Source organism: Corvus moneduloides, chromosome 4 (genome assembly GCF_009650955.1).
Source record: "Corvus moneduloides isolate bCorMon1 chromosome 4, bCorMon1.pri, whole genome shotgun sequence".
Classification (NCBI taxonomy): Eukaryota; Metazoa; Chordata; class Aves; order Passeriformes; family Corvidae; genus Corvus; species Corvus moneduloides.
The window spans coordinates 27,374,333-27,399,631 of NC_045479.1; the positions used below are offsets into that span (position 1 = coordinate 27,374,333).

The 25,299-nt window shown below is 39.2% G+C and overlaps 1 protein-coding gene across 8 annotated transcripts in view; it reads right to left on the reverse strand.

Moving 5' to 3' along the window:
- ANO4 (anoctamin 4) overlaps positions 1-25,299 on the reverse strand; it is a 178,000-nt gene that overhangs the window by 22,815 nt on the left and 129,886 nt on the right. For all 8 annotated transcript variants that reach the window (XM_032106517.1, XM_032106516.1, XM_032106518.1 and 5 more), the window contains 7 exons: positions 21,039-21,173; positions 20,200-20,296; positions 19,617-19,677; positions 11,768-11,850; positions 6,325-6,465; positions 3,630-3,794; positions 4-40 (listed from right to left, as the gene is read on the reverse strand). In XM_032106517.1, coding sequence (XP_031962408.1) covers positions 4-40; positions 3,630-3,794; positions 6,325-6,465; positions 11,768-11,850; positions 19,617-19,677; positions 20,200-20,296; positions 21,039-21,173 — 719 coding nt within the window. The remainder of the gene's footprint in view (positions 1-3; positions 41-3,629; positions 3,795-6,324; positions 6,466-11,767; positions 11,851-19,616; positions 19,678-20,199; positions 20,297-21,038; positions 21,174-25,299) is intronic.

A 25,299-nucleotide genomic window follows, 5' to 3' on the forward strand; every position in this document is an offset into this window, starting at 1 on the left:
TACCTAAATTTGTCAGGAAAAGAGCAACCTTTTCATACAGCTGTAACACAGAAGAAACAGCCTCTTAGTTACATGGTGGCTCAAAAATATAGAACTGCATTCTAGGGAGAGAACACGTTAAGTCCGACATGCAAATGATTTCTGTGACGTTCTGATAATGACAATAAAACTACATAATAATACAGTAATGATATAATGAAACAAGGAAAAGTAATGTTCTTATATCTAATGTTCATCCATAATATATGGAGAAGAAATGCTGTCACTCTCCCTATTTTACATACACAGTGAAAAGGGGTGAGAGAACTTTTCCAAAAACACGAAGTGGAACAATAGCACAACTGAGATTTTTGTTTTAGTTACTGATGGAACATTTACCTCACAAGAAAAAAAATCACCCTAGAAGAGGATACTATGGTATGTTGGATATGTTGGGTGTTTGGGGCTTTTTGGTTTTGTTTGGCACTTTGGTGCTGAAAGGAAAGACACAGGGGAGACAGCGTTACCTCAGAGAAAATCCTTAGTAATCCCCACCAAGAGACACATTTCCTACTCTGTGCCAGTGTCATTTTTCTAAATCCTAGGTGGTACTTTCTGCACTTTCAGGTGCCATGCTCTCAAACTCTCCAGGAGACTCCAAACTTCATAAAGATTACAAAACTAACTTGGAGGGTTTTCACAATCAGTATTTGCAAAGGAGTTTTGAACCTATTAACTACATCACCAACAACATCAGTATTAGAGTAAATTAATACAAAGATTTCCATTTGCTTTAAATGAATCTGGAGCCTGTTCCTCCAAATTGCTAAATGTCCTTAACTCTCACTGATGCCTACAGGAATACAAAGCTTCTCATATTTCAGGCTCAAGTATTTACTTACTCTTACAGTGCATATCAAGCAATGTTTCTTTTTATTTGCAGCTATCCTTAAAATCTCTTGCTTAAATTGAGTTATGTACTGTTTACAGATCAAACTGCCTGCTTAAGAACTGCAGTTATCCAGAAATCTCTCATCCATGTTAACAACCGCTTCATGCTTAGAATAGCTTTCTACTGCCTTTGGAGTAAAAGGTTTTATTTCAAGTAATGAAAAGGTAGTTTCTTCTGGGTGTAAAAGTATCTCCTAAGGGCAACTGTAAATGTGCTAAATGTCTGGGTCATTTATACCCTGATCCCAGCAGGGAGTGTGTTTTTTTTTACAGATGTATGCTGCTCTGCAGAAGGGGTTATCAAAAGTTCCAATTTGTTGCTATTCTATTTGGAACAGTAAGACTGTGTTAGAGATTCTGTTAGCAATGTTTGGATCTAAATATCTGCTACTGTAGTTTATCACTGCTACTCCCAAGAGGCCCTGTTTAGGATCATATTATGTTCTCTGTTTGTATTTTCCACGGTCAATATTACTGGAATTAACAGTTTTACATAACCTAGGTAAAGCTAGTGGTTGTTTTCAGGTCAGGCTGCAGGATTATCTGGGAGACATTATGCTTGAAGGTCATTTTGTTTTGTCATGATGGATGTGTCAGAACAGGTACCTAATGCTCAGAACGTCTGGTCTGGAATTTACTAGTGGTCTAGACCTTTCCCCTGATGCTTTGAGGGGCTGTCAACTTGTTTCAGAATCACTGCTGGTTTTCAAGGCTTCTAGCAGTGAATTCTCTACTGCTGTGCACATCTTGGTCCATTCTGGTTTTATTACTGTATCTTTTCTTGCTCTTCTGACACTTTTCTTGACTCACAGTTCATGGAGGATTCAACTACCTGAATTGCTTCTGGGGATTTTTTTTCTCCCAAAAGAAATCCCACCATTGCCCTTCAGTAAACTACATTAATCCATCATGGGAAGCAAGGGATTATGTTCCTAAATCCTTCCTTTGAAAAACTCCTGCAGTTTCATATTTTGTGGATCTTTTTCTTCCATGAACTATATCCAGATTTAAGGCCGTAGTGTTTATTGAATGGTGATGACTATAAGGCTTAAGAAATCCATCTTTGCAGCGCTCCACTTATTTGATTATTTTAGGAAATAAAACAAAGTTTCTCGAAAGGCACCTTCAAGCAATCCTCCATTATTTAAAAAAATTCTCTAAGTTGTAAAACTCTTTGAGAATGAAAAAATTTTGTTTGTGCAGCGTTTCTTTGTTGCTGCTTCACTGCATATACAATGACTTACACTGAGAGCTCGAAAAGGGATGTTGTACTGGCATAGATATATATAGTTTTCTTTTTTTTTCTTTTATGCTTATTGTGTGCTCTAGGTGGAGTAAAGAAAACACCCAAAAGCTGGAGACAAAAACCCAATAAAATAAAAAAAACATAGAAGAAGAGAGCCCTCAGTACAAATTCAGACAGAAAACCAGCTTCCTCCTTTCTGTCCTTTCTCAGCCTATAGTCCCACCTAAGGGAAAACATAGGAAAGACAACAGTTCTAGATAGATTGTCTTAGTTACTAATCCAGTCTTGCCTATGCCAAAGGAAGAAGCAAAGTCCTGCAGCAAAGTCTCTTGGGATTTCCTGCCATATAAACAAGGACCTGTTAAAAATAATTTTTAGATCATGGAAATGCTTGGATATTGCATAGGAAAGAAAGCAGTCCCCAAGCCAGCACTTGGAAATGAGCAGACCTGAAATAACATCTCATCTTTTCCCTTGGAAGTAAAGCAGCGTATCTCCTGGATTGAAGCCTAACAAGCTTTTTGCAGAAGATGCTGGCTATTGAGTAGGTAGTGATATTCCACCCTGGCTCCAGTACCCAGGTGGTTTGTAGATTGAACTTTTCTTCCCCTTAAAAGGCATTTTAATAATGTCAGTTGACAAAACCTGATAGTGAAAGGCCATACACCTCTTGCCAAGAGCAACAAAGAGCAGACACATTGCTATCAGAGCAATATACAGGACTATCGACATCTCAGTGGAAGGAGGAAACTCATTCCCCATCTAATCTATGCTATACTGTCTTACTGGGACTGCTGCCACATAGAAATTCCATTTTTGTCTTTGTCCCAAGTCTGGTTCCAAATCAGCTCACAACAAGGACCTGCCATCAGCCAGCCCCACTGCAGTGCACCCAGACCATGTCTCTGGTGCACACTGGCAAGGCTGTGGCAGCTCTAGAGCAAGTCATGTCTGCTCAAGCCTTGTGAAGCTTTCAGCCCAAGAGAGTTCTGCTTATGGACATTGTGTCTATATATGCATATCCTCACTGGAAAAGTACTGTGAAAACTGAAATTGGAATTGCTGGAAATAGTGTTAATAAGAATTTAGCTTTGTCACTATATTTAAAAAATGACATCAAAACACAACTAAAAAGAAGAATATTAATGAAGTGGACTGAAAACTGCGAACATATAAAAGGAAAAGAAGTGGCAAAGGATAAAGCAGGAGTATGATCATGTCTCCCTAAAATATTTTCAGAATATTCAAACATGTTTTACATAGTATTTTGGGCTTGGAACTGCACTACATATAAATAGTGAACGATGTCCATAAACAATAATTCAATGTCTGGCTTAGCCAGGCACTCCACTCCTGCTGAAAAAGGAAGTGAAAGCATTTAGTTGTCTGCTGACTGAGATATCTACTGCTCTGGTGGCTCAGGTATAACTTCAGATGTGTTAATTTTACTCACCACATTCAGTAGCATGATGATGCAAAAGTTGATGCACACTGCAGTCCCTGTAGTTGCAACCTGAGAGTTATTCCTGATTAAAGCCCACTTAAAGGCAGCAAAAGTGCTGACAGTCACAACACGGTAAATAACAATGCCGAAAACAGCAGCAATCACCACACAGATCTAAAGGAAGAAAAAAACAGTGAGAAGAACCTGAAAACTTGCAGTGGAACAGGAGTTACTTTCTCCCTGAAACTCTGAAAATTAAATGAAATGAAAGACTTTAAAAATGCATTCCTTTTGATTCCAAAGAAAGGTTTCAACATGATGATTTTTCTTATTTTTAAGTTCTTTTTATTTATCATAGGGAAAAATATAGGTGAAATAATATTAAAATAATTTTTAGTTTTAAACATTTTCTTGAAAATGTTCCTCTTCCTTAACATTAATGTGGGAGACAGTGTTGCCAGCTCTGGGAATTAGAAATTTTCCTTATCTGCACATGATGTGCAAAGGCTAGTCTCAAGCTTATGTCCCAGCTTGATAGTATCATACTTGGGATGCATTCTGTGCTTTGAAGGACTTCACACTTCACACAAATGTCTCCATTTGTAAGCACTGCCTCAACAACAACCCTGCCAAGCTAGCCTAGCTAGCTGTTTCTTCCTACAGTTCTGGAAATTTTCTATGTAGAGAAGGTAACAAGTTCAATTGCCCTTGTACCCTTCTCTGATGAAACGTTCAGCAAAGGTGACAGTGACAATGAGAAAGGCACAGCTGAGCCAGGCTGCTTAGTCACTTAATGTTCCTTATGCAACAGTTGAGCTCCAAATGACAACTGTTTTCCATCATGACCAATTTATGTCACAGTTTAGCAAGCCATCTAAAGGACAAATAGCTGGGAATCAGCATGAGTGACTCCTCTCAAAGACACTTGGACACAGGACCCATCAGCAACCTTATTTGGCAAGGAGAAAGAGTTTCCTCAGTAGAAGGCAGAAAATTATTTGCAAAAGAGGTGTGTTCCAAGGTTGTGCATAGCCATTTTAAACCAATCAAAACTGAAGTATATCGAAGTTAATTGAATGGACAAAATTACTTGGAAAACACCAAATGATAATCCATCTGGTTTCATATTTTCACATTCATTACAAAAGTGATTGAAAAAATCCCAGTGGAGGTGTAAAAGGAAAGTGTGTGTGAATGTGAAGGATTATCTCTGGATTCCCTGTATAGTGTCGAGGGGAAGAAGGGCCACTTCCCTTTTCCTTAACAGGGAACCACTTACCTGTTTAAAGCTGTATTAGTAACTACACTGTGAGAGTCAATGCTGAAAAATTTTGAGAACTGTGCTAACCTGAAGTTTGGTGAGCATATATCTCCTATGCTTATAGGTGTAATTAAAAAAAAATATTCTTATCTAAATGGTCAAAAATGTGAAGTTCTTCTAACTTGCTGGAAGCCCATGCTATGCCAACAATAAAAATATCTTCAATGAAAATAATTCTTGTCTTGTTTCAAGGGCTGTTATGGGGACAATAATTTGTAGTGCATGCAATTTAGAGCAAGGCTACTCTCTCTGGCACTTTGAGTAAGATCTACCACTGCTCTAAGGAGATTAATGACTGAGTTTGCATAGGGTAAAATACTGCCTCCCTTCAAGAAAAAAAACATAAGGAAAATACACAAAATATCGGAGTTGTGGTACCAATTCTGAGCAAGGACTGCAGTCCTGAGTACGTGTCCTCAAGGGCTGAGTCAGGGTGTCCATCACCTGATGTACCAGAGCACAGCTCATCTCAATAACGCTCTTGCCTTTCTTGATCTAGATTGCTTTGGGCAATTTTGAAGCCATCAGTTTCTTACTGTCCTCTGCCCTGTTGCTGGGTCAGCTCAGCTACCTGGCTCTCCACAGCTCCTGAGGCTGTACACATCTATCATTTTCTTCTCTCCTGGAAAAGCCATAGTAAATTCCGTGACAGCCTGTTGATTCCAGACCAGCACTGTGTTTTCAAGACCAGCACTACCACGCCTGTTGTCATGTGAATAACAGCCCACAGCTGCTTCACTGAAATTAGAGGGTGGGGGCGTTTCTGCAGAAATACACGCAGCTCTCTGTTAGGAGAGATTTTGCTGCTCCTTCTAGTTTTGCACTTTGTAAAGGGGATAAATGCAACATTTTAGTCAAGGAACATTGGTTTCTCCATTTCAGCTGCACTAAGAACATGAACCCTCTTTCCTTATCTCCTCAACACACTGAGAAACTAGGTAGTATTAACATCATTAAGCGCTCTAGGCATCTTATTTAGGTTCTCTGTGAAGTTTACAAAGAACAACTGCTTCTTTTTCTGCAACTTCCCCCATCACTCTGGACTGTCTACACAGGGAAGGCTACCAGTGAGCTATTCAGTCAACTGAAGTTGGTGCCTAAATGTGACGGTGTCACTATTCTGGCATGTGTAAACTACATACAGTGTTACAGGTGTAGCCTTGAAGGAAGGGATTAGCTATCTGTGACATTTAGTGAAGAGTGAACCAGTGTAGGACTTGACAGAAACTCAAGTGATTTGCTATGTAAATTTTCAACCTACAGAAAACATGCTAAAGCTTATGTCACTTTCAAGCAGTCATATCCAGTATTTACCTACTCTGCTAGCAGAGATAATGATATTTTGTTCTTTTTCAACTGGTAAATAAATAAAAGTTCTCAAACCATAAAAAATATTCCAGATGCAGAAACGATGAGTCTGCTGCATTTATCTGCAAATGCTTGATAAGGCTCTGGCTTCCCGGATATGGGGTTCATTCGTTCTTTCTTGGAGTATTTGGCTTCAAACTGCGGACGTATTTCCTCCTAAAGAGCAGACAGATAATGTTCACATACAGCACAGCTAGGAAAAACTCTGCAGGAAACTTCAGCTCTTTCATCAGATCACTGTTTTGGGGAATTACATCTTTGAATTCAGCAGCTGGCACAGCTGCTATAAAAGCTGAGCTGGGAAATCAGGTCTCCTTCATGAGAACTAGAATAAATCACTGTACCCATAAAAGTAAATACTGAAAGTATTAAGTAAAATCCCCAATTAGTTATTCCTCTAAATAATGCTCTTTCAAAACTATGTGGCTGCAAGACAAATCATTTTAAGGTTGATACCCCAGAATTTTTCAGTCTGACGTGATCCTATTGATAGTGGAATTGTACAACTAAGCAAAACAAATCCCAACAACCAAACCTCCTTTTTCCAAACCTAATTACTGTTTCTTAGGCATTTGGTTACATTTCCATTACCAGCAAAAGCTTCTCAGCATTTGAAGAAGAATCCATGCCACCTAATTCTGCTCAATTACTTCTTAACTTGGCAGGAACATAATCATGTTAGCAGGAACAACTTTCAGCAGCAGCAATGTAAAATCCTTCCTTGCCATTAAAAACCCCCTTGTGAAATGAAACCTGGGGATTACTTGGGTAGAGGTTTGGTTACATCTGTTTACAGCATTGTCAGAAGACAGGGTTCGCCCTTGGTGCAGTAGCACCTGCAGCAGCGCTACCCCGCTGCCCTGACACGTGGCGGTTCACCAAGAGCCACGTGTCCTGTGCCACCTCACTCCAGTCTGGCATCCAGGACACTGTGAGAGGTGAGAGAAAGCACCAGGCTGGGAGGATGGACTCTCACAAAGTCTGGCAGACATTAGAGCAATGTTTGTAGTGCTCTGCTGTATACTGGAGAGCTGCTCCATGGTACAGCTGGCTACAAGAGAGCAGACGAGAACCAGCTTACAAATTTCGGTCACTTCCAACCCTTCAACCGCATGTAACTGAACTCTGACTGACTAAAGTTGTAAAAGCCCAGACCTTAAATGACTGCATTGAAGTAGGTGAATGTCAACTGCTCACACAAATCTTTAGAATGTGAATAAAAGTGAGGTATCCTAAAAGCCTACATACTTTTAAAAAAATTCCCCTGAAGAGGAGGGGGAAAAACGTTGTGTCTTATTCTCCTTCTTCCAAGTTTTGAAGATGCTTTCTCAACACAGTTAATTTCCAAATTCATGCAGCAACCTGGTAACAAGTTATAAAAACAAATAAAGAGGCATGTATGCCTAGCTGCAATGTAACTAATTATGTGCTTGAGGGAAACTGTACACAAAGGCTAAGCATGTTTCTGTGGAGGCAGGGTAATACCTTGTTCTTATTCTATTTTGCTCAAGCTGTTCCTGCCCTATCAGGGCTGAAGGAGGCTGAGCAGACGGTAATCTGGCAAAAGGAACAATGTAGGTAGAGCATTCCTGTGTGCCCAGGGGCATGAAAAAGGACAGAGTGTGATAGCAGTCAATCAGGCTTCTTGAGAATTGCACACTGTAGATTGTGCAAGGGCTCTGCCAGCTGGCTTCTCATCAGCAAGAAACCTTTACTTCTCTGCACCTCTCTCTGAGCCAAGTTTTGATTATTTTTTACAATCTGCAGTGTAGGGAAGTTCTTATCATATCCTCGTCCTACAATCTCCAGTTGATGCAAATAATGCAAATGCTATTTTTACAGATATTCTCCAAAAAAATTTGAAACTCTGGCATGAAACTTTGTCCCTGTTTAATGATAATCAGCAATGCCTGGGCAAGTAAACAGTACTGTGTCTGGCTGAGGTTAACGATACAAAGAAGGTGACACTGAAGAAAAAGAAAAAAATGTGCTACAAATAGCAACAGAAGCCTGATTTCATCTGGGAGTGCCAGGAACTGCGTGCATTTGGTTTCTTGTGGCGTGCCCACCCAAGACCCAGTTGCTGTCCATGTCTCCCATTTTGCACCTGGTTTACAAGAACAGGAACCCCAGATACGTAGGGTTGAAAGAGCCAGAACACATTCAGTTCATGTCCCCAGACTGAGGGGCCTGAACATTGCAGGGGTTACTGTATGCCTTTCTTGGATGAGAATCTAAAGTGGGGAGGAATTCACAAGGTTGCATATCTGAATAAGTGCAATTCTCCTTTCCATCTTCATTGTTTCATTTATTTGTCTCTTCATTTGGAACAGGAAGGTGATAACAAAGTGATAGGAAGTCTTATAATTTTTTTTTTCAGCGTACTGTTGGTAGGAATTAATGAATTTCCCTCTGTAGCAAAACCTTATTTTTCAAATTGACAATGAAAATTAAAGCAAGCAAAGGCTAGACACATAATGTTAATAAAAGTAACAATCTTCATTATCAAAAGCTTGAGATTTAAAATGGTAATTAGAACTCTTTAATCGATTGCTTTGAAATAACTAATAAAAGCAATCAGCTGATTTTTTCCAGAGATAACTGAATGGAAAGTGGAGAGGAAATCTAATTAGCAGTGATTTTATTAGAAAGTAGCACTTTTAGGAGAAAAAATTTCATCTTATGGAGACCAAATTCTCATTGACTTCTCACTGATGTACAACTTCACAATCAAACTCCACAGGATGAGTTTTTTCCACCCTACATAAAACAGACTGTTCTCCTTCCTTCCCACTTCTCACACATGGATAATTCCAACTTTTTCATAAGAGAAATCATATTGATTTCTGGAGTATCAAATATGGATTAATGTGCATTGCCTTAGACCAGATATTTTTGCTCTAGAAGAGCTACTCTAAATTTCTTTGTGAAATTTCTCCATTTTTTTTCCAAGAGTTATCTAATCCTTCAACAGGTCAATTACTGAAGTTCTTCCTAGTCCAAGAATATTGTTCTCTATATTCCAGATGTAGAAAAAGGATTTGTAGATTGAAAATTTGAATCTTGATCACAATTATAGCACCCCCAGAAGTAAGTCTCCATGCAAAGCCTGTGGTTTGCAGGTGAAGATAATGGCAAAGTGAAGAGGTGGGCTTTGAACCACAGAGCAGGGAAATGATCTCAATGCTTCCTCATCTGGAACACTTGCTTCCAAACTCTGACTTTCTCAGGGCAAAAGTGCAGTTCCAATGGAAAAGTGCAGCATTAGATGCTCAAGCAGAGGAAGCAGTGGCCCATTGAGCTGACCCTGAAGCAGGGACATGCTTGAGCTGTACAGTAGGTGTGGGGAACGGTGGCTGTAGCATCTTCAGAGAAGATTCCTCTGGGAGCCAGTCAGCTCCTACTCTTTGGATCCCACTGAATGGTGAACAAAGGAGGAACTGATGCCTGAAATGCCAATGAGATACTGATGTTCTAATGACTGGCCACACAAATCTTTGAGAAGCAGCCTGCTGAGTTCCTATGAGTTCCTATGAGCATCTTTAACCTCTTATTTGAGAAAGGTACAACATACTTCAGAAAAAACTTCTACCTCCTGCTGTAGAGACTTATGAGACTCCCTCTAGAACTGTAAGGAGGTGCACTGAACAGCTCTGGTATCTCTGGAGCAGGTACAATCACCACTACATCTGACACAAGTCTTGTTGACCGAGCTTACTGGAAAAACCCTTGTGTGAGAATAAAAGACCAGCTGATATCAACAGGGAGCAGGTATCCTCTGAAAATTACTAACATGCAAATATCATCCTGCAGGCCAAACTGAAATAATCTGCCAGAGGAATATAAACATATCTTACAAAAAAAAAAAGCAAAGTGTCACTTAAGGACAACCTTACCAGGAAATTCAATATTTGTAAATGAACTGATCATAGAAGATTCAGGTGGATGGCTTTATAAACCAGCATAATCCCAAATCCAGGTAGGTTAAGTGGTGAAAGATGAAGATCTATAACATCCCCAACTATAAACATCTGCAAGACCAGGCTTCCTGGGAAAAACATAAAGAGGGTCTCATACTGTACTTTTGTATTTTGTTAAAGGCTCCTTCTGATTCCAGGGACATAGAGGGAGCTGTAATTGTCGCTTGGAAATTGCAATTTGGGGAAGCTCTCTTCTGCCTTAGCTGCCAGCAGCGGCAGCAGTGGCTTTTTTGCAACTAGCCATGAGAAGACATGATCCCTGCAGGTCAATCCTGACCACTATGTGAACCTCAGGCAGGGCTATCTCAGTCCCTCTGTGACTTGCCAGCGTTGGCAAGAGCAGGCTGCTAATCTCAGAACAGCTGAATCAGTATTAGAGTATTTCCTATATATATGATGGTAGTCCTGAGGTGTGAGCAAGAACGGACTGCATGTGTGCACAGGTAACAATGTTCCTGTTGTTATAAAGAAATCAATTTCCAGTTGTGTAAGTTACTCATGTTATGTTCTTGGGTTATTTTCTTAGCAATTAAGCATTTAAAAGAAAATCCTACCAGCAATCGCACCATTTCATGGCCTCATTGAACTGTTTTGCCTCATACAGACAAAAATCCCATAACTCAGAAGTCTGTTTCTCTGCTGGCAAGATTGATAAAAAAGAAAATCTTCCACCAAAGCAGCAATGTAGAAGTTCTACTGCATTGAGACCACTGCAGCAGCCTCTTACCATCTCTCCAGGAGCTGCTGTCCAAGAGCTTCTGTAGAGCAAGGAGAGCAGATTTGTAGACACCTATATGTCCAAATCCCACTTGAAGAGCACTTTTTCTGCAACACTCACTGAATCTTGCTTTTCTCCTGCATAATAAAACCTTCTTGTTCTATTTAGACCTCAGTTCTCAGTCCCAAGAGCATATGGTTTCTTTCCAGTGACCACCAGAGGAAAAGGATAAGGCTATTTTCTGCAGTTTAGTTTCTTCCCTAAGGGGATTTCCTGTACCAACATAGAATGAATTAAGTCCTCTCTCCCTCTCTCTTTATCTCTCTCTCTCCATAGCACTTAGATAACCAGCACCTGAATGTTCAGAAGCTGGTACAAGCCTCAAAAGGCTTTCTCTTCATCAATACTCTCAGTGACAAACTAAAAGAATAGATAAAAAGCTAATTTGCCAAAATTCTTGGTACCCTGAGATGTCAAGAATTTCCAGCTTCCAAAATAAAAATGCATTTCTCCCATAGTGCATTTTCCCCCCGAAATGTCTCAAATTAATTTAGATTACCAAAAGTGTGAAAAAGGAGAATAGTTTAGCCTGGAGAAAGTTTCTTTATATTCCAGAGGAAACATCTGAGAAGAAAAATCCTTATTTCATAGTTTATAAAGATTTAAAGAATGAACTGAAAATAAATGCAAAATGAAACCATACATTTTCAACCAAATAATTTTGTATTAAAGATGAAGGAGTACATGTTTTTATACAAACCTCTTCTTCTTCCCAGTCTATCAAGTCCCAATCATAAGCAATTACTGCTCGCCTTCTCTTCCAAAACTCCAGAAAAACAGTAGCTAGAGCAAGTAGAAAAAAGATAGAAAACTGTTTTTAAGTCAAGAAAATGTTAATGACTATCACAGAACTGTTGAATGAAGCTGTTACATTATTTTCGTTTCTTTGCATAAGTAGGTTCCTTTGAACAGCAAATCATGCTGATGATCTAAACTTCTTTCAAAAAGCATTGCTTTCTAAGGATTAGCTTGCTTGCTTCAAGTGTGATTGAAGCTTTAGAGATTTCATTTGGTGCTAAATGAGAATGTTTAATTTATAACCAACCAAGTGAGGGCTCTCAAAGAATATAATTGTTCCTATGAATCGTCACTGCTAAATAAAGCAAATTTCTGATGAAGCTAAAGGTTACTTGGGGCTGTTGTATATTAAGCAGTAACTTTCTTTCTTTGAAGACCATTTACATTACACAGAAACCAGAAGCCACAGGAAGCACAGTCCAGTGCATATGAAAATCTGTTGAGTACTAGTGGGGAAATGGGAACTTGTTTACACCTTTTTAATCCAACCCCTTTTTTTTACACTATGTGAGTTTGTATATGTGGTGTGGCATTTATATCTGATAATAAACATTTTGTAGTACAGCCCTTATTGATTGAGTTCAAGATAGATTAACAGGCCTGCACATGACTGCTATGGGAAGAGGACTGGGAGTAAAATTAGAGAAAGCTGGAAGGTTATATTTGCGTTCTAACAGAAGTTAGAACAGGATGGACACTACAGGGTAAAATACAGTTGCTGCTCCCTGGATGGAATGTGGTTGGCATGCCCGAAACCTATTCCCCCATGACTCCCCACATACCCAATCTACAAACTTAAGCACCTGCTAAGGGGAATGGAATGGAGGGTGGAGCAGAAAGGAGACTCAGAGGTCAGGCTCTGATGTAACCCTTGCAGGGAGGGGAACTTGATGTTACTTTGCAGCTGATAAAACTGCATAGCATCTGTCAGCCAGGGGAGACAGGAGAAGATGTCTTGTTGCTGAGCCAGTAACTGTGGTGAAATCATTCTCCTTGGATGAACTTGGTTCATTAAAACCTAACTGTAATATTAACACACGCCTCCATCCCAAAGTTACCCGCCTTCAAGGTACGACCACCCCTCACTCATGCATGGGCATGCACTCCATATTTTATTGACTATATCCTTAAGAGAGAAGTGAGAGAATTTTACACCTATCAATAACAAAGGTATGTATCATTAGGGTCACTCAAGCTCCACCTAAATGTAAACAAGTAGTATAAAAGTAAGCTAAGAATGGTGAAAAGTTAGAGAAGATTCCATCGTAACTTCTGGGATCAGGGGACAGGCTGAACCTGTCGCCTCCCCCAAAGGAATGCCTATTGGGTAAGAACTGTATGCTGTGCTTGCTGATGATCATCTCGAGCTAGGTTTGATTGATGATTACAGCTCGTCTAGATACTGCTTTGAACAGATTTTTGCAGTCAGATACTATCACTGTCAATCTCTGAACTTTAACCTGTCACAGTTTTCTACTCTCAGTGTGTGTACTAATAAAGAGCACTATCCCCTCAACTGTTGGTGTATGTCCTTCAAGGGCGCTGGCAGTTGCCAGCAGAGGGCAACACACTTGAATAAAAGCGTGAAGACCCGGGAGGGGATCTCCCTTCTGTTGTCGGTTTGTGTCCCTGAACAAGTCAGTCAAACCATCCTCTAATCCAGTGGGCAGCTCAGTGGAGAGTCACCCTAACAGGACAGAGTGATCAGACACAAAGGTACTGGCTTTTCTGCAGCGCTGACAGACCAATCGAATATAAAGGATTTGAGGAAATTCCCCCTTTGACATGACAATTGTGCTTCCATTTTGTGATGGAAAGAACAATCAAGGAAACAGTAATAACATAATATGCTCATAATCTGAAGATTAATACTCAGCCTGTTTATAGTTACAGGGGTTTTAAACATTTATTTTGTGTAAAGGATGTAGAAATTACCTAAAGCTAACAGAAATCAATGGACAGGCTTCCTCTCCCACAGTGAAATTTGGCTCTTTCCTTTATTGCTCACCGAAAAGCAGCAGATTGATAACCAGAGAACATAAACCTCTTTGTTCATGAGCTAGCACAGTATCAGCTGTAACAGTGTCACAGTAGTCTGGCAATATGCTCCACATCCAGTCATAAAAGCACCTCCTTAATGATCTGTTTGCCCTACTGCAGCATATTAATAAAAATGGGACATGATACTGAGTACTGGCATAAGTTTGGCAAAAGTTAATTTTTAGACAGTAAGAATTATGTTTTATTGTACTACCCAGTGCAGCTAAGGTATATTTAGGAAATGAACACTACCAGCAGACAAGGTAAGGTATCAAAAGCATGTGTAAGGAAGCAAATATTTGGTTTGATGGCATTTTCATATATCATGTAATTCTTTTTCTGAAAGCTGGAATTGTGTTACACCAAGTAACAACCACTTTGATTTTAGTCTAATAAAGAGCCATGAGACTAATGTTTCTATAAATGTTTGTAATAACTGCAGTATGATTTGTTGTGATCAGCAAAACTAGTTAAGTGCTAATGAGGCTCTGCTGCTGCTGAACCACCACAAGGTTCATTCCTTGATTTTTTTTTTCTGGTAGAACTGCTTCTGTCCTATCAGCTCATATTGAATTATTTTGTACAGGCTTAACAAGTAGTCCTGCACTTTTTGGAAACCTAGGAGAAAGAAGCCTGATTCCATTCCAAAAAGCTGCTGGCAGCAGAACTCCAGTAGGTGTTTGAGGTCCGGGCACAAACCTCTCAGATACATCTTTGTTGAACAATACTTATTTTCTTTCTTGTTTTTCTCACACCTGGAGTGAGGAATTTATACATATTATGTTTAGCATATTTAGCACCTGTCAGAGTAAGCATGTGCAGTTCCTGAAGCTCCTTTAGAAAGTTATTTTCTAATTGTTAAGTAGCAAATGTGATGTTCTGTACAGTGCTGTTTTAGCTTTCAGTGTGTTACACTTTCCTCCCTCTATTCAGGTCAGTACGAAGTTTTCCCTTGCTACATATTTTAAAATGTGCTATAAATAACCATCTTTGATTGATTCACTGTACTATTGATGTCTTCTAAAAATACTGCATTTTCAAATTTCTCTGCTTATTTTCTAATTGTAATTTTAACTACTAGTACTCTCTACAAACTTCAGCATTCTTTTCTGACTTTGACATTCAGTAGGACACAGTTGCATTTTCCCATTTGTGTGCTTAAATCAGATACTGAGTTTTCTCCAAAATTCCTGCTTGCAATTTTGAATTTCTCATTGGCCTTAGCTCCCAGATCTTTTACTAACTTTTGCTGTACTATGTTTGTACTACTTCAGAGCTCAACCTTGCAGCTGAGTCCTCAATATCCACTTGTACAAACAGCTGTCTTAACATCATTTCCTCAGATGCTTTTGTAACAAGTTGTGATCTTATCTCATAATGCAAATGGCCTCTTGTAGCAAATAGCTTTATCCTGACCTTCTCTCAGAAATCCTCTCTCTACTGTATTTCAGAGCACCATTTAATATATCCATCCTGACTCCTAGAATATATTCTATAAACCAGGAGTATTGCTGAAGAACATCCTCAACTTCTATCTCCTCAGAGAGCAGATCAATGTGAATGTTTTATGCTAGAGGCAAGATTTGTAGGAAAGTAATATCTTTTATTAGACTAAAAGATACATACAAAAAAAAATTGTTTTATGTTGGCATTTCTTACTGCTTGAAAAAAGTGTTAAACTCTTCATGCCAGGCCTCTTTTTCTCCTCCCAATTTTGCCTTTCAGTAAGTGTTCTAAAGCTACTTCCTTTATCAAAGGAAACATTCTACACAGGAAGAAATTTCAAAAAGGATTTTTCTTGCATCCCTTAGTCCCCCAAAGATGTGCACGGAGAGAAGCTACCACCAGCCTACCCTGTCTCCAGCAATGCTTTAGAAATGATAATTAGCTGGACTTTCCTATTGAAAAGTTACAGAATTTTGCTATAGACCTTCAGGAAACATCTAGACAGTAATATCTTTGCAACAGGTTTCCCCAGTACCTCAATTTGAAAAGCAAAATCTACAATTCCATCTGGCTTTGTTGAAACATGGTGACAGTCAATTGAGTGTCAAATTTACCTAGATTTTTCTAATGAGAATTACTTTTTTCCTTCACTTTGAATGTCTACATTTATTTTGAATTGAGATCTTTCTCTCATTTTCTGTTTTTGGTAAGAATCTCATTTAGGCAGTAAAAAGAGAGGAACTTTTCTTAGGTACGGGAGCTACTTTATCCTAGAGCCCAACATTTCTCAAGGCATATATAAAGAACAAAGTGTAGGGGTTTCCCCCTAGCACAGAAACACAAAATATGATATTGTTTCCCTATTTTTGAAAGCTTTGAACATCTGGAAAATGTCATCAAGACTAGAGATTCTTAAAAGAAAAAATTATTTTCCAGCTTCTGAGATGATCACATCTCAATGAGCACCAATGACAATCTGTTCACCAATAAAAAAATCTTTAAAACTGTTGGTGATTACAGGGATTTACTTCTTCCTATAAACCACAGAGATTTATAGATTCAATCAGTTTGAAAGGGTATTTCCTTTCAACAAAAACTTCAATACCGAAAACCTTATACAAACTACTAATGAATTCCTGAAGTGCACTGAAGGGAGGCTACCTTTTGTCTTTTGATACATCAGTTAAAAATGAAAGTTGCTTTAAGTCATATGGCTGTCAGATATACTTTGGTAAGTACCATGCTTTTTTTCTATTGCATCAATTACTTTTACTTCTTTGCTTACACCAGGCAGAAATTAAATAAGTGAGGTGGAGGGTCAATATATTTTTTGAAGAAAAGTGTATTTCTATTCCAATATCTTCTGGTGCACTTAACAATTCCAACCTTTGATGGGTCTCACTCATGCCACAATGAAGCATTATAAAAGATGGGTCCCTGAGCTTCAGAGCCCTACAGTCAGGCTCATTGCTGCTCCACAAATCAAGCAGCCCCTGCTGGTATTTGTCATGGTAATTCCTCTCTGCAGCCTGGCCACAGCAGTTTGCTCATCACTTGGAGATGCATTTTATTTATATTTAAAATGGGAGCAAACCACTTAATTCATCAACTAAAGAGGTCTTTAGAGTAAAAGGAGGAAAGCACCATACAGATCACCTCTTCATGGAAAGACCAATCTAGCCACACCTGGTTTTGAAGCTCCCAAGCAAAAGGCTGAGGCTTCTCTCTCGAGATGGGAGCTTACTAATGGATCTAAAGACAGTGAAGAAAATACTTTGGATAATAATAAAACAGTGTGTAAACTCTGGCTAAAGAGGTAGCACCGTTCTATCTGCCTTTTTTTTTCTTTTGTTCTCTTTTTATGAAAGCTCTGCCATAATTATTTAATATGTTAGTGTCTGTCAAACTGGATCATCTGGAAGGCTGAACTTTTCACAGCCAATATTTTATGTGGTTGCCAGTTGTTTCATGCTGACAGCAAAAGCATTTCCACAACCAAACTACTCTCATTGATTCTTCTCTTCCTCTATGATTTACTGTGATGATGGCAAGGCCTACAGCTGCCAATAGGCCTGTTGCAGACTGAAAACCCATTTAACACAGGCAGTAAGCCAACTCCTAAATACAGTACCAGAAAATCTCTGGAAAGTGTGACTTCCCTTATTCGAATGTTGCTTTAGCCCTATCTGCATGTAAAATACCTCCACAATCTCACTGTTTTCTCTGCAAAGTCGTCTTTAAGGAAGTACGGTTTGTGTGGAGCCATAGGATTGCCCCATTCCCCAAACCACACCTTACACTCACACCTCCTCCTGGTGCTGCCCCTCCCTCCCTCTTGGCAGCCAGCTCACAAGTACAGTGTAAGCCAACAAAAGTGGTGGCGAAAGCTCTCACACCAGCTGCTGTCCTATTGTCTCTTCTCCAGTAGCCGAATCATGCAGGGGGCAGCTTCTATTGTATTTTTTCTTATCTCACTGTGGCCTTAGGTGCTGTAGATGCATGGGTGGGCAGTGCATTTCTCAGTCCTGGCAGGCTGGTGTAGAGATTGCTGGAGGGAATTGGGTCTGGGAGTCTGACAGTGGTGCTGAAGGAGGGGGAGGAAGGAGAGGCTAACCAGAGTGAGATGCGTGAGAGTCAACCAGAGTTGACTAAAGAGAGGAAAGAGAGAGGGGCTACAACATTTTGTAGGCAGGCATGTTCAGCCTCCTCAGTCTCCTCAAAGGCAGCGACCGCAAGGCAGGACTGGGCATGGTTACCTCTGTGAGGGCCTCCCCTCACCTAGAGTTGCTTTTCCTACAGCCCTGGATCTGGGCCCTGCTAAGACACAGAAGCCATGCTGTGAGCACAGCTGTTTTCTGAAAGCACTGTTGTTGTTAAGAAGGAACAAAAGCACTGCTGCAAAAATCTGCACTCCAAAGACATGCTCACCAGCAGCTGGGAACACTGACATAAATGTTCAGCAGTGTTAACCCATCACTTTTCCTACCTAGAGGTGTCCCTGACTGTACACTGTCTTGGAAATTCTCAACTTCAGTGAACACATGGAGAAGGATATTGGAAAAGCTGAGTAAACATCTAAAAGGACTCTTTAAGGCCTAGAAATTTTTGGTGATTCTTAGCTCTATGTAGCTCTAAAACAAAGATGAATTATCAGGCAGATACATAAAATCTGTATGACCTGTAGATTCTTCCTAAATGTGATTTGCAATATCTTAATATTGTCAGTATTACATGAAATAGGCATAAATAGGCTTGATTGGTATACGACCTAATTTAATTAGTTAAATAAGACAAAACTGGAGTTTTGGAGGAAGGAACAGGGATAGACAGGTAGGCTACTCTATGTTGTCCTGGTGGTTCTTATGTTGCCTCCTGGATATTTCTTGTGGTTCAGTAAAGAGATTTGCAGTTTAAAATGAAGATTATAAAAATTACGTGGACACTTTTCCAAAGCAGTTGGAGATGTGTGAGTAAGAACAGGAGAACCATGACCAAATCCAGATAGCTCAAGGACCTGGAGCTGTGAGATGGATGCTGGTTTTGTGTCACCTCATTGAGCCATTTTCTATAGCTGTTAACCTTCTCCCAGAATGGCTTGGTAGCAGCTAAGAGCCTGGGCATGTTTAGGGACCGTTTGAAATAATTTTTTGTGCTGACAGAAATTACTGATTCCTCTTGCCTTCAATTCTGCCTACATGACATAGTAGGGAAAATAGTTGAGCCAAAAATAGAACATTTCTATGGGCAAAATTCAGCCTCCATAGCAACAGTTAGACCACATTCGGATCAATTTACCATTCAATGAAATCTTTTATTTATTTCATCAGAGTTTGCTTTAACTGCAACCAGCTTACATGGCTTTAAGTTTTACTGCCTTTCTGCAAGGTGGGGAAACAATACACACCTCATTTTAATACTGACACTAAATTGAGCTGCCCTAAGGTAAGAGAAGCCCTGAGCAGTAGTAGAGAGAAGGCCTTAGTACCAACGGATTTAAAAATGGTTAGAAATCTCCACAGAATTATATATATAATCTACATAGACACTACATAACTGCATTCATGTTTTTGTTTTAATTAAAATTATTATCAAATAAAAATTTGGCTCAACCAATTCCATCTTCCTTTTGCAGAAACAGAAAAGTCTCAAGCCGATATTCTTAGCGTCAGAAAAAAAAGTGTGCTGGAAAATAAAAAGGCCTATGTTGTATCACAACCTTTAAGAAAAAGATGGTGCAATTACTTAATATCAAAATGAAAACTTACCCCAGACTGCCATGAAAACAGCAAAAAAGACAGTAGCTCCATTGTCAAAAAGGTGGGTTACCTGAAAGATATATTAATAATGTGATCAATTTGTGATAATAAGCCTTTATTTTCTATTTTCACCTACTAAAATTAATGTGATCATGAGTTTAGCTGGCCTGACAATCCTAAGGATCCTTCCCTTGACATGTGAAATCCACCTGTGAATTGACAGGACTATTTGCCATCCTGGCCTGGGACTGACCCCTGCCAACACCAGGTGTGAGCATCATTTCAGACCCAAAGCATTAATGTTATGGAGCCACATACAGAGGATGGATGAGAAGACAAAGACTGATGTCAAGGACACCATAACACATAGCTCTAGGACACGACCTCCGAGGCTGCTGAATCTCTAAGTGCAAATAGCATTCAAATGTTTTACAACCCAAACTAAGTATTGGTGAAAGACAATGTTAATGTTGGCTGAACTTGATCTGTCCTTTCAAGATTTTATCTACTCAAGCTCACTAAAGACAAATGCAAAAGGCAAAATTCATGCTTTTATCAGGAAGCACCTCGATTTGCATAGCCTAAAACATACCTTGGCATAAATGCAGCTGTCTGACAACCTCATGAAGGGGCAGTATTTATCACATATAGGACACATTATGATATCTGTAGCTTGGCAGACTTCTTTACTGGAAAAATAGAAAAGACAAAAATTAATAGCTTGATTACTACAACAATCTGCACAGCAATCTGTCTGAAAATGGATTGATAGGCTTTGCTAATATTCAGTCACTTATTGAACAAAACTGGTCTGTAACTGAAGCCAAGATGTTCATAACTGCATGTGTATAATTAATATTTGTTGACTGTCTAAGACTACAGCGTTTACAGTCATAACTGCAGAGTGCAGTTCTCCAGGGACAACCTAGCAGAATCTCTTTACCATTTCCAGCTACTCCTTGAGTCAGAGTGACTTTTGGTAGGGGGAGGTTGAGCATAACTGCAGACAAAGTTCAGTTTGACTTATTCTTGTGGCTTAAGTGCACAAAAACTTAGAGATGCAGCTCTCAGCAGAAGGTCCAGGGGTTTCTTCATCTGAGAAATGCCTCTCTCTGGTGGATCTTTGGGAAAGGCCTTTTAGAGAGCAAAAAATCCCCACTCTTGTGCTGGCCTGTTAAAGAGTAATGAAGTTTCTGAGTTGCCAGCACCACTAGCAACTGGAATTGGGCAAGAAGCATTTCCTTTCATCCCAATTCAAGAGCATAAAACATGGGAAGTTTGATACTGGGTACCTTATGAGAACTACACAGTCTTTTCTTGATTGTTCATTCAACGGTACAAAATGAAATAATTAACAGCTTGTGGGAAGATCTCTTAAATTATTCATAGTAACCCACAGCTGCAATTTCTTTATAAAAGTTCCCACATTACCTGACTTGGCAGTGGTTCAAAGTGGTGACTCCATACAAAAAGACAAATAATCCAATGAAGGCAGCTGGGAAGAGCATCCCTGTGTACCAGCCTAACCAGGCAAAGTACAGCCCAATTTTCTCACCAAAGTACCGTCTGTTTTAAAACACAACACAGCAAAGTTACCTGCTAATTAGTATAATCTACTTAATCTTGCTCATTATTAGAACAAAAATATTTCTATCATATCTGAAGAGTAGATTAAAGAGAAGAAAAAGCCTTCAACTAGGCTTCTAAATCCACACTGAGGGACCTGCCCCAGGAATGAACTGAAAACATTAATTCAAAAATTCAATAACCACAGTTTACAGTTAGATGAGTGGAGACCTCATAAAGGAAACACTGAGTTACTTCTAAGAAGCTAGTTCTTTGTATTCTGGAAATTGATGATCTGCTTTGCCTTTTGGCTGTGTGAATGTACTGCCCAAATAATTGTATTGAAATCAGTTTTATCCCTAAAACTTCTACAACAGCAGAAATTATTTGAGCTCAAATTATTTCTAAGAAATCAGTTAACCAGAGTTCATTCTCCAATACAGTTTATTTTCATTTGATTACTTATTTTCTTAGCTCCATTCTTGGAAAATTAATTTCATTATTCTACTGTGGTGGAAAGTGTAGTGCATGTAAGGTCCATCATTTTGCAATGATTTGAGGAAAGCCATCTTAATTGATCCTAATTTATTAAATATATTGCTCAAAAACTAGCAGCAAAGTGGCCAGAAAGTTCCTTTTTGCTACATATTCATTAGCACTTTTCCTCCTCCCAAACACAATCAAACCTTTATTTATGTGTTGTATCAATACATCAAGCACACAAAAACCTGCTGAGGAGGAGAGGAGCATCAGCAGCAGAGGAGCAGGCTCATGTATTGTCCTGTGTCTGATGTCTTGTGCACAGTAGGCTGAGATTTTAGGGGACTATTTGCAAGATTGGTTTAAATGAATGAGGCAAAATGACATGCTTGTGTTTCAGACTTAAACTTTCATATCCACTCAATTTGAAAATAGTCACTGCTGGAAACCCATTTTCACCCTAATGATGCAACTTCTGATCTATCCAGAGAGTAAATGCAGTGAGCCAGCACTGCTGGCTCCTCTATGCTATCAGAGAACATTGTTGGCCAAACTTTCTCAGTGAGAATGGAAAGACCTAGGTCTGTCTCTAGCGCTGGATGCACCAGAGGACGCTTGGTCTGGACTGCAGAAAATTAGCAGTTTTCAAGTTGTTATTAAAAATTTCCTGTTTGAGAAATTCTGCCCTGAGCTCATGCTCTGCTGGAAGATACTGACCTGCAGTGACTATTTTCATTTGAGTTTAGCACCTCTGCATAAGAACCCAGATATTGTCATTTTGGTTTTGTTCTTCTGTTATTTAACAGACTCAAATTCATAGGCTAAAGAGATAGTAAGCTAACAATAACATGCTCAGTTCTGACAAGGGCAGCAGGTCTGACTGTAAAAAAACCACACTGCAAACTGTATTTTAAGACCTAAGAGTATTAATGAAACCTTTGTCCTGACCATTTTCCTGGCACCTAGGATGTCAATCTGTGCCTGCACCTCCAAAAAGGCAAACTCACATTTTGACCTTACTTCCACTAAATATTTATAACCTATTTTTCTCCATGTACATAGTTCAAAGTAGCGAAGTCAACCTAACCTTCATCAAGCTTTATTTTTTCACATCATTCCCTACCCTCAAGGATGAATGCTTCCTGGCTCCAACCCTCTAGCTGAGAAGCACTAATGGCAAAACCCATCTCCTATCCTGTTGAGTCCTTCAATCTAACAGTGCAAATCATAGTATTCTTTTCCATCTTTGAGATCAAACACCTTCATCCTAGATGAAGACCCAAGCAAGGTTCAGTGTGTGCATAAAGAAGACTGTCCATGATGGGGAGCAACCCATCTCTGAAAAGTAAGGAAAAGGCATCTGAGCTGGGTCCTAAAAATGCATGAAAGATGTTGATATTACTTTGATACATATTGGTTTAAATATGGAGAAACAGCCTTGATATTCCATTATTGCCCTTTGCAACACAGCTGATATTCCACAGGCACATGCTGTACTGCTGGAATTTGCATCTGGATCAAGTTAATATATCATGTCTTCTGGGCCCATAGTTAGCATATTTCTCCTTTTAGTCTCTGCTCAGATACCACTCAGTTAAGTGCTATGGAAACAAACTATGCCAGTAAGAAGGTCTTCGGAGGCCTTCCTAGGTACCATATTCAGAGCAGGTCTACATTTATTTCAATATGTAATTCAGCTGGACCATCATGACCCTCAGGGCATGAAAAAGGTTTAGAGATACCTTTGTCACTCCTTTCAATTTGCCCCAAATACTTGTTTGAAGAACAAGCTCTTTGTTTCTTCTCTTTTTCTGTCGCTATGTAAAGAACAGAAATTTCATACAGCTTGCCTCACTGATGGCAGTTCTCTCTGAGCCAGAGCTCAGCAATGTACACAAGGAATTCCAGAGGTTTTTTTCTAGAATGCATAACTGTGCATTACTGCTACCTAAATTTCACGTGTTATCATTCTGCTCATGTCAAGGCCTCTTTGAAATTTTCCAGCATTGGTAACATCCTTGTGTTCTTGTTAACTTTGCTAATTTATTACTATCCAATTTTTCAGATTATTAATATGGACAGAAAAAAATTGTTTGAATTTTTTATGGTTCTCCCATAGAAAATTTTCTCCACAACTAACCTAAAAAGCAGAGACATAAAAACCCCCAAGCACCTAATAGAATAATCCATCTCTCCTATCCTTATATATGCTGTACCATCAAAATAATAATAAAAACACAATTTCAGCTTCTCAGTTGTAAGCTAGCCTGTATCATAGCCCTTCAGTACCAGTTACCTTAGAGGTGAACTGTATATCCCCTCAACCCATTCCAGTGGTAGAGCCATGTCTTAATTGGGTTAAGATTTCAATATCAATATTTATCAATAAGGCACATTTTTGAAAATTAGTAAGCTACAAAGTCTAATTTCTGACCTGTGAAATGTGATATTGGATTATGCTGTGTTTAATGACCTTTATTACAGAATATTTTGCTTTCAGCATGCCTAGAAGGAAGGATCTAGAATATTCATGGATCTAGAATATAGACAGATCAGGGCTCAAGCCAAGAACCTATCTATTTTCATTAACCCTTTTGCAAGTAAGAATGAAATTCTGTACAGAACCTTCTACATCACAGAAACTAGAGCTTTCCAGCAGGTGTTTTGGACATACGAAGCTCTCACAACAGAACCAATGGGGTGGGTAGGAAGGCTTGACAGGAGATTGAAAGGGAGTAGTCAGCTTGCAGTCAAGACGTTTAATGGAGCAAAATGCAAGTTGCTCAGGCATCAGTTTTTGCTTCCAGGCTCATTTAGATAGCTTTACAACCACTTAAAAACCATAGTTTTCTCCCTCTGTTTTTGTCCTGTGAATTACATGCACAGGCAGCAGCAGGAGCAATTTGTGCACAATCAGGAGGGAAACAGCTATGCACGTAAGTGTGAGGAGGTGATCCAAAGTCCCCAGGAATCACTGTAACTGTTTCCATTGATTTACATGGTCCCAGAGCATATAAATATAATAAGTCCTGTTTGTTTCTGATTACAATCAATTCTAAGGCTCATAAGTTATTCTTGTAAATATCTATAGACACTAAATTCCAAGAGATGTGTAATTAAAGTCATGGTACCACATCTGTCGATTAGCAGGATTGGCTTTGTAAATTATGCTTAGTCTGCATAAATTATGCATAAATTATGCCATACTGCCACATGTTTCAAAGCAGAGTAGAAGCAGAATCATGCAATTCCCCTCAAATGACTTTTTCTCATTTATTTTTAGTGACTAGTATCTCCATAACAGCCAGCTGATGAGATTAAATGAAATCTGGGAGTTGCCAAATGGGCAGCACAGGAGATGGAAACTTCATTTTAACAGCTAAGGAAAAAATAAAACAGCAAAGAAGCATAAACATTTTCACTTACCATTGAGGCAACTTGACTTTAAGGTAGAAATATCATATCAATTAATGACATAATTGGACTATCTACATCTAATTTACTTCTTAGCCTTTCCAAAGCATAATGTTAACTAGAAGTGTAAGTTCTGGTCAGATGTCTGTGGAAGAATCAACATCCAGACACTCCTTTTGTACACATGACAACACTACACCCTTCAAGCACAACCCCACATAACTCTTGTTAT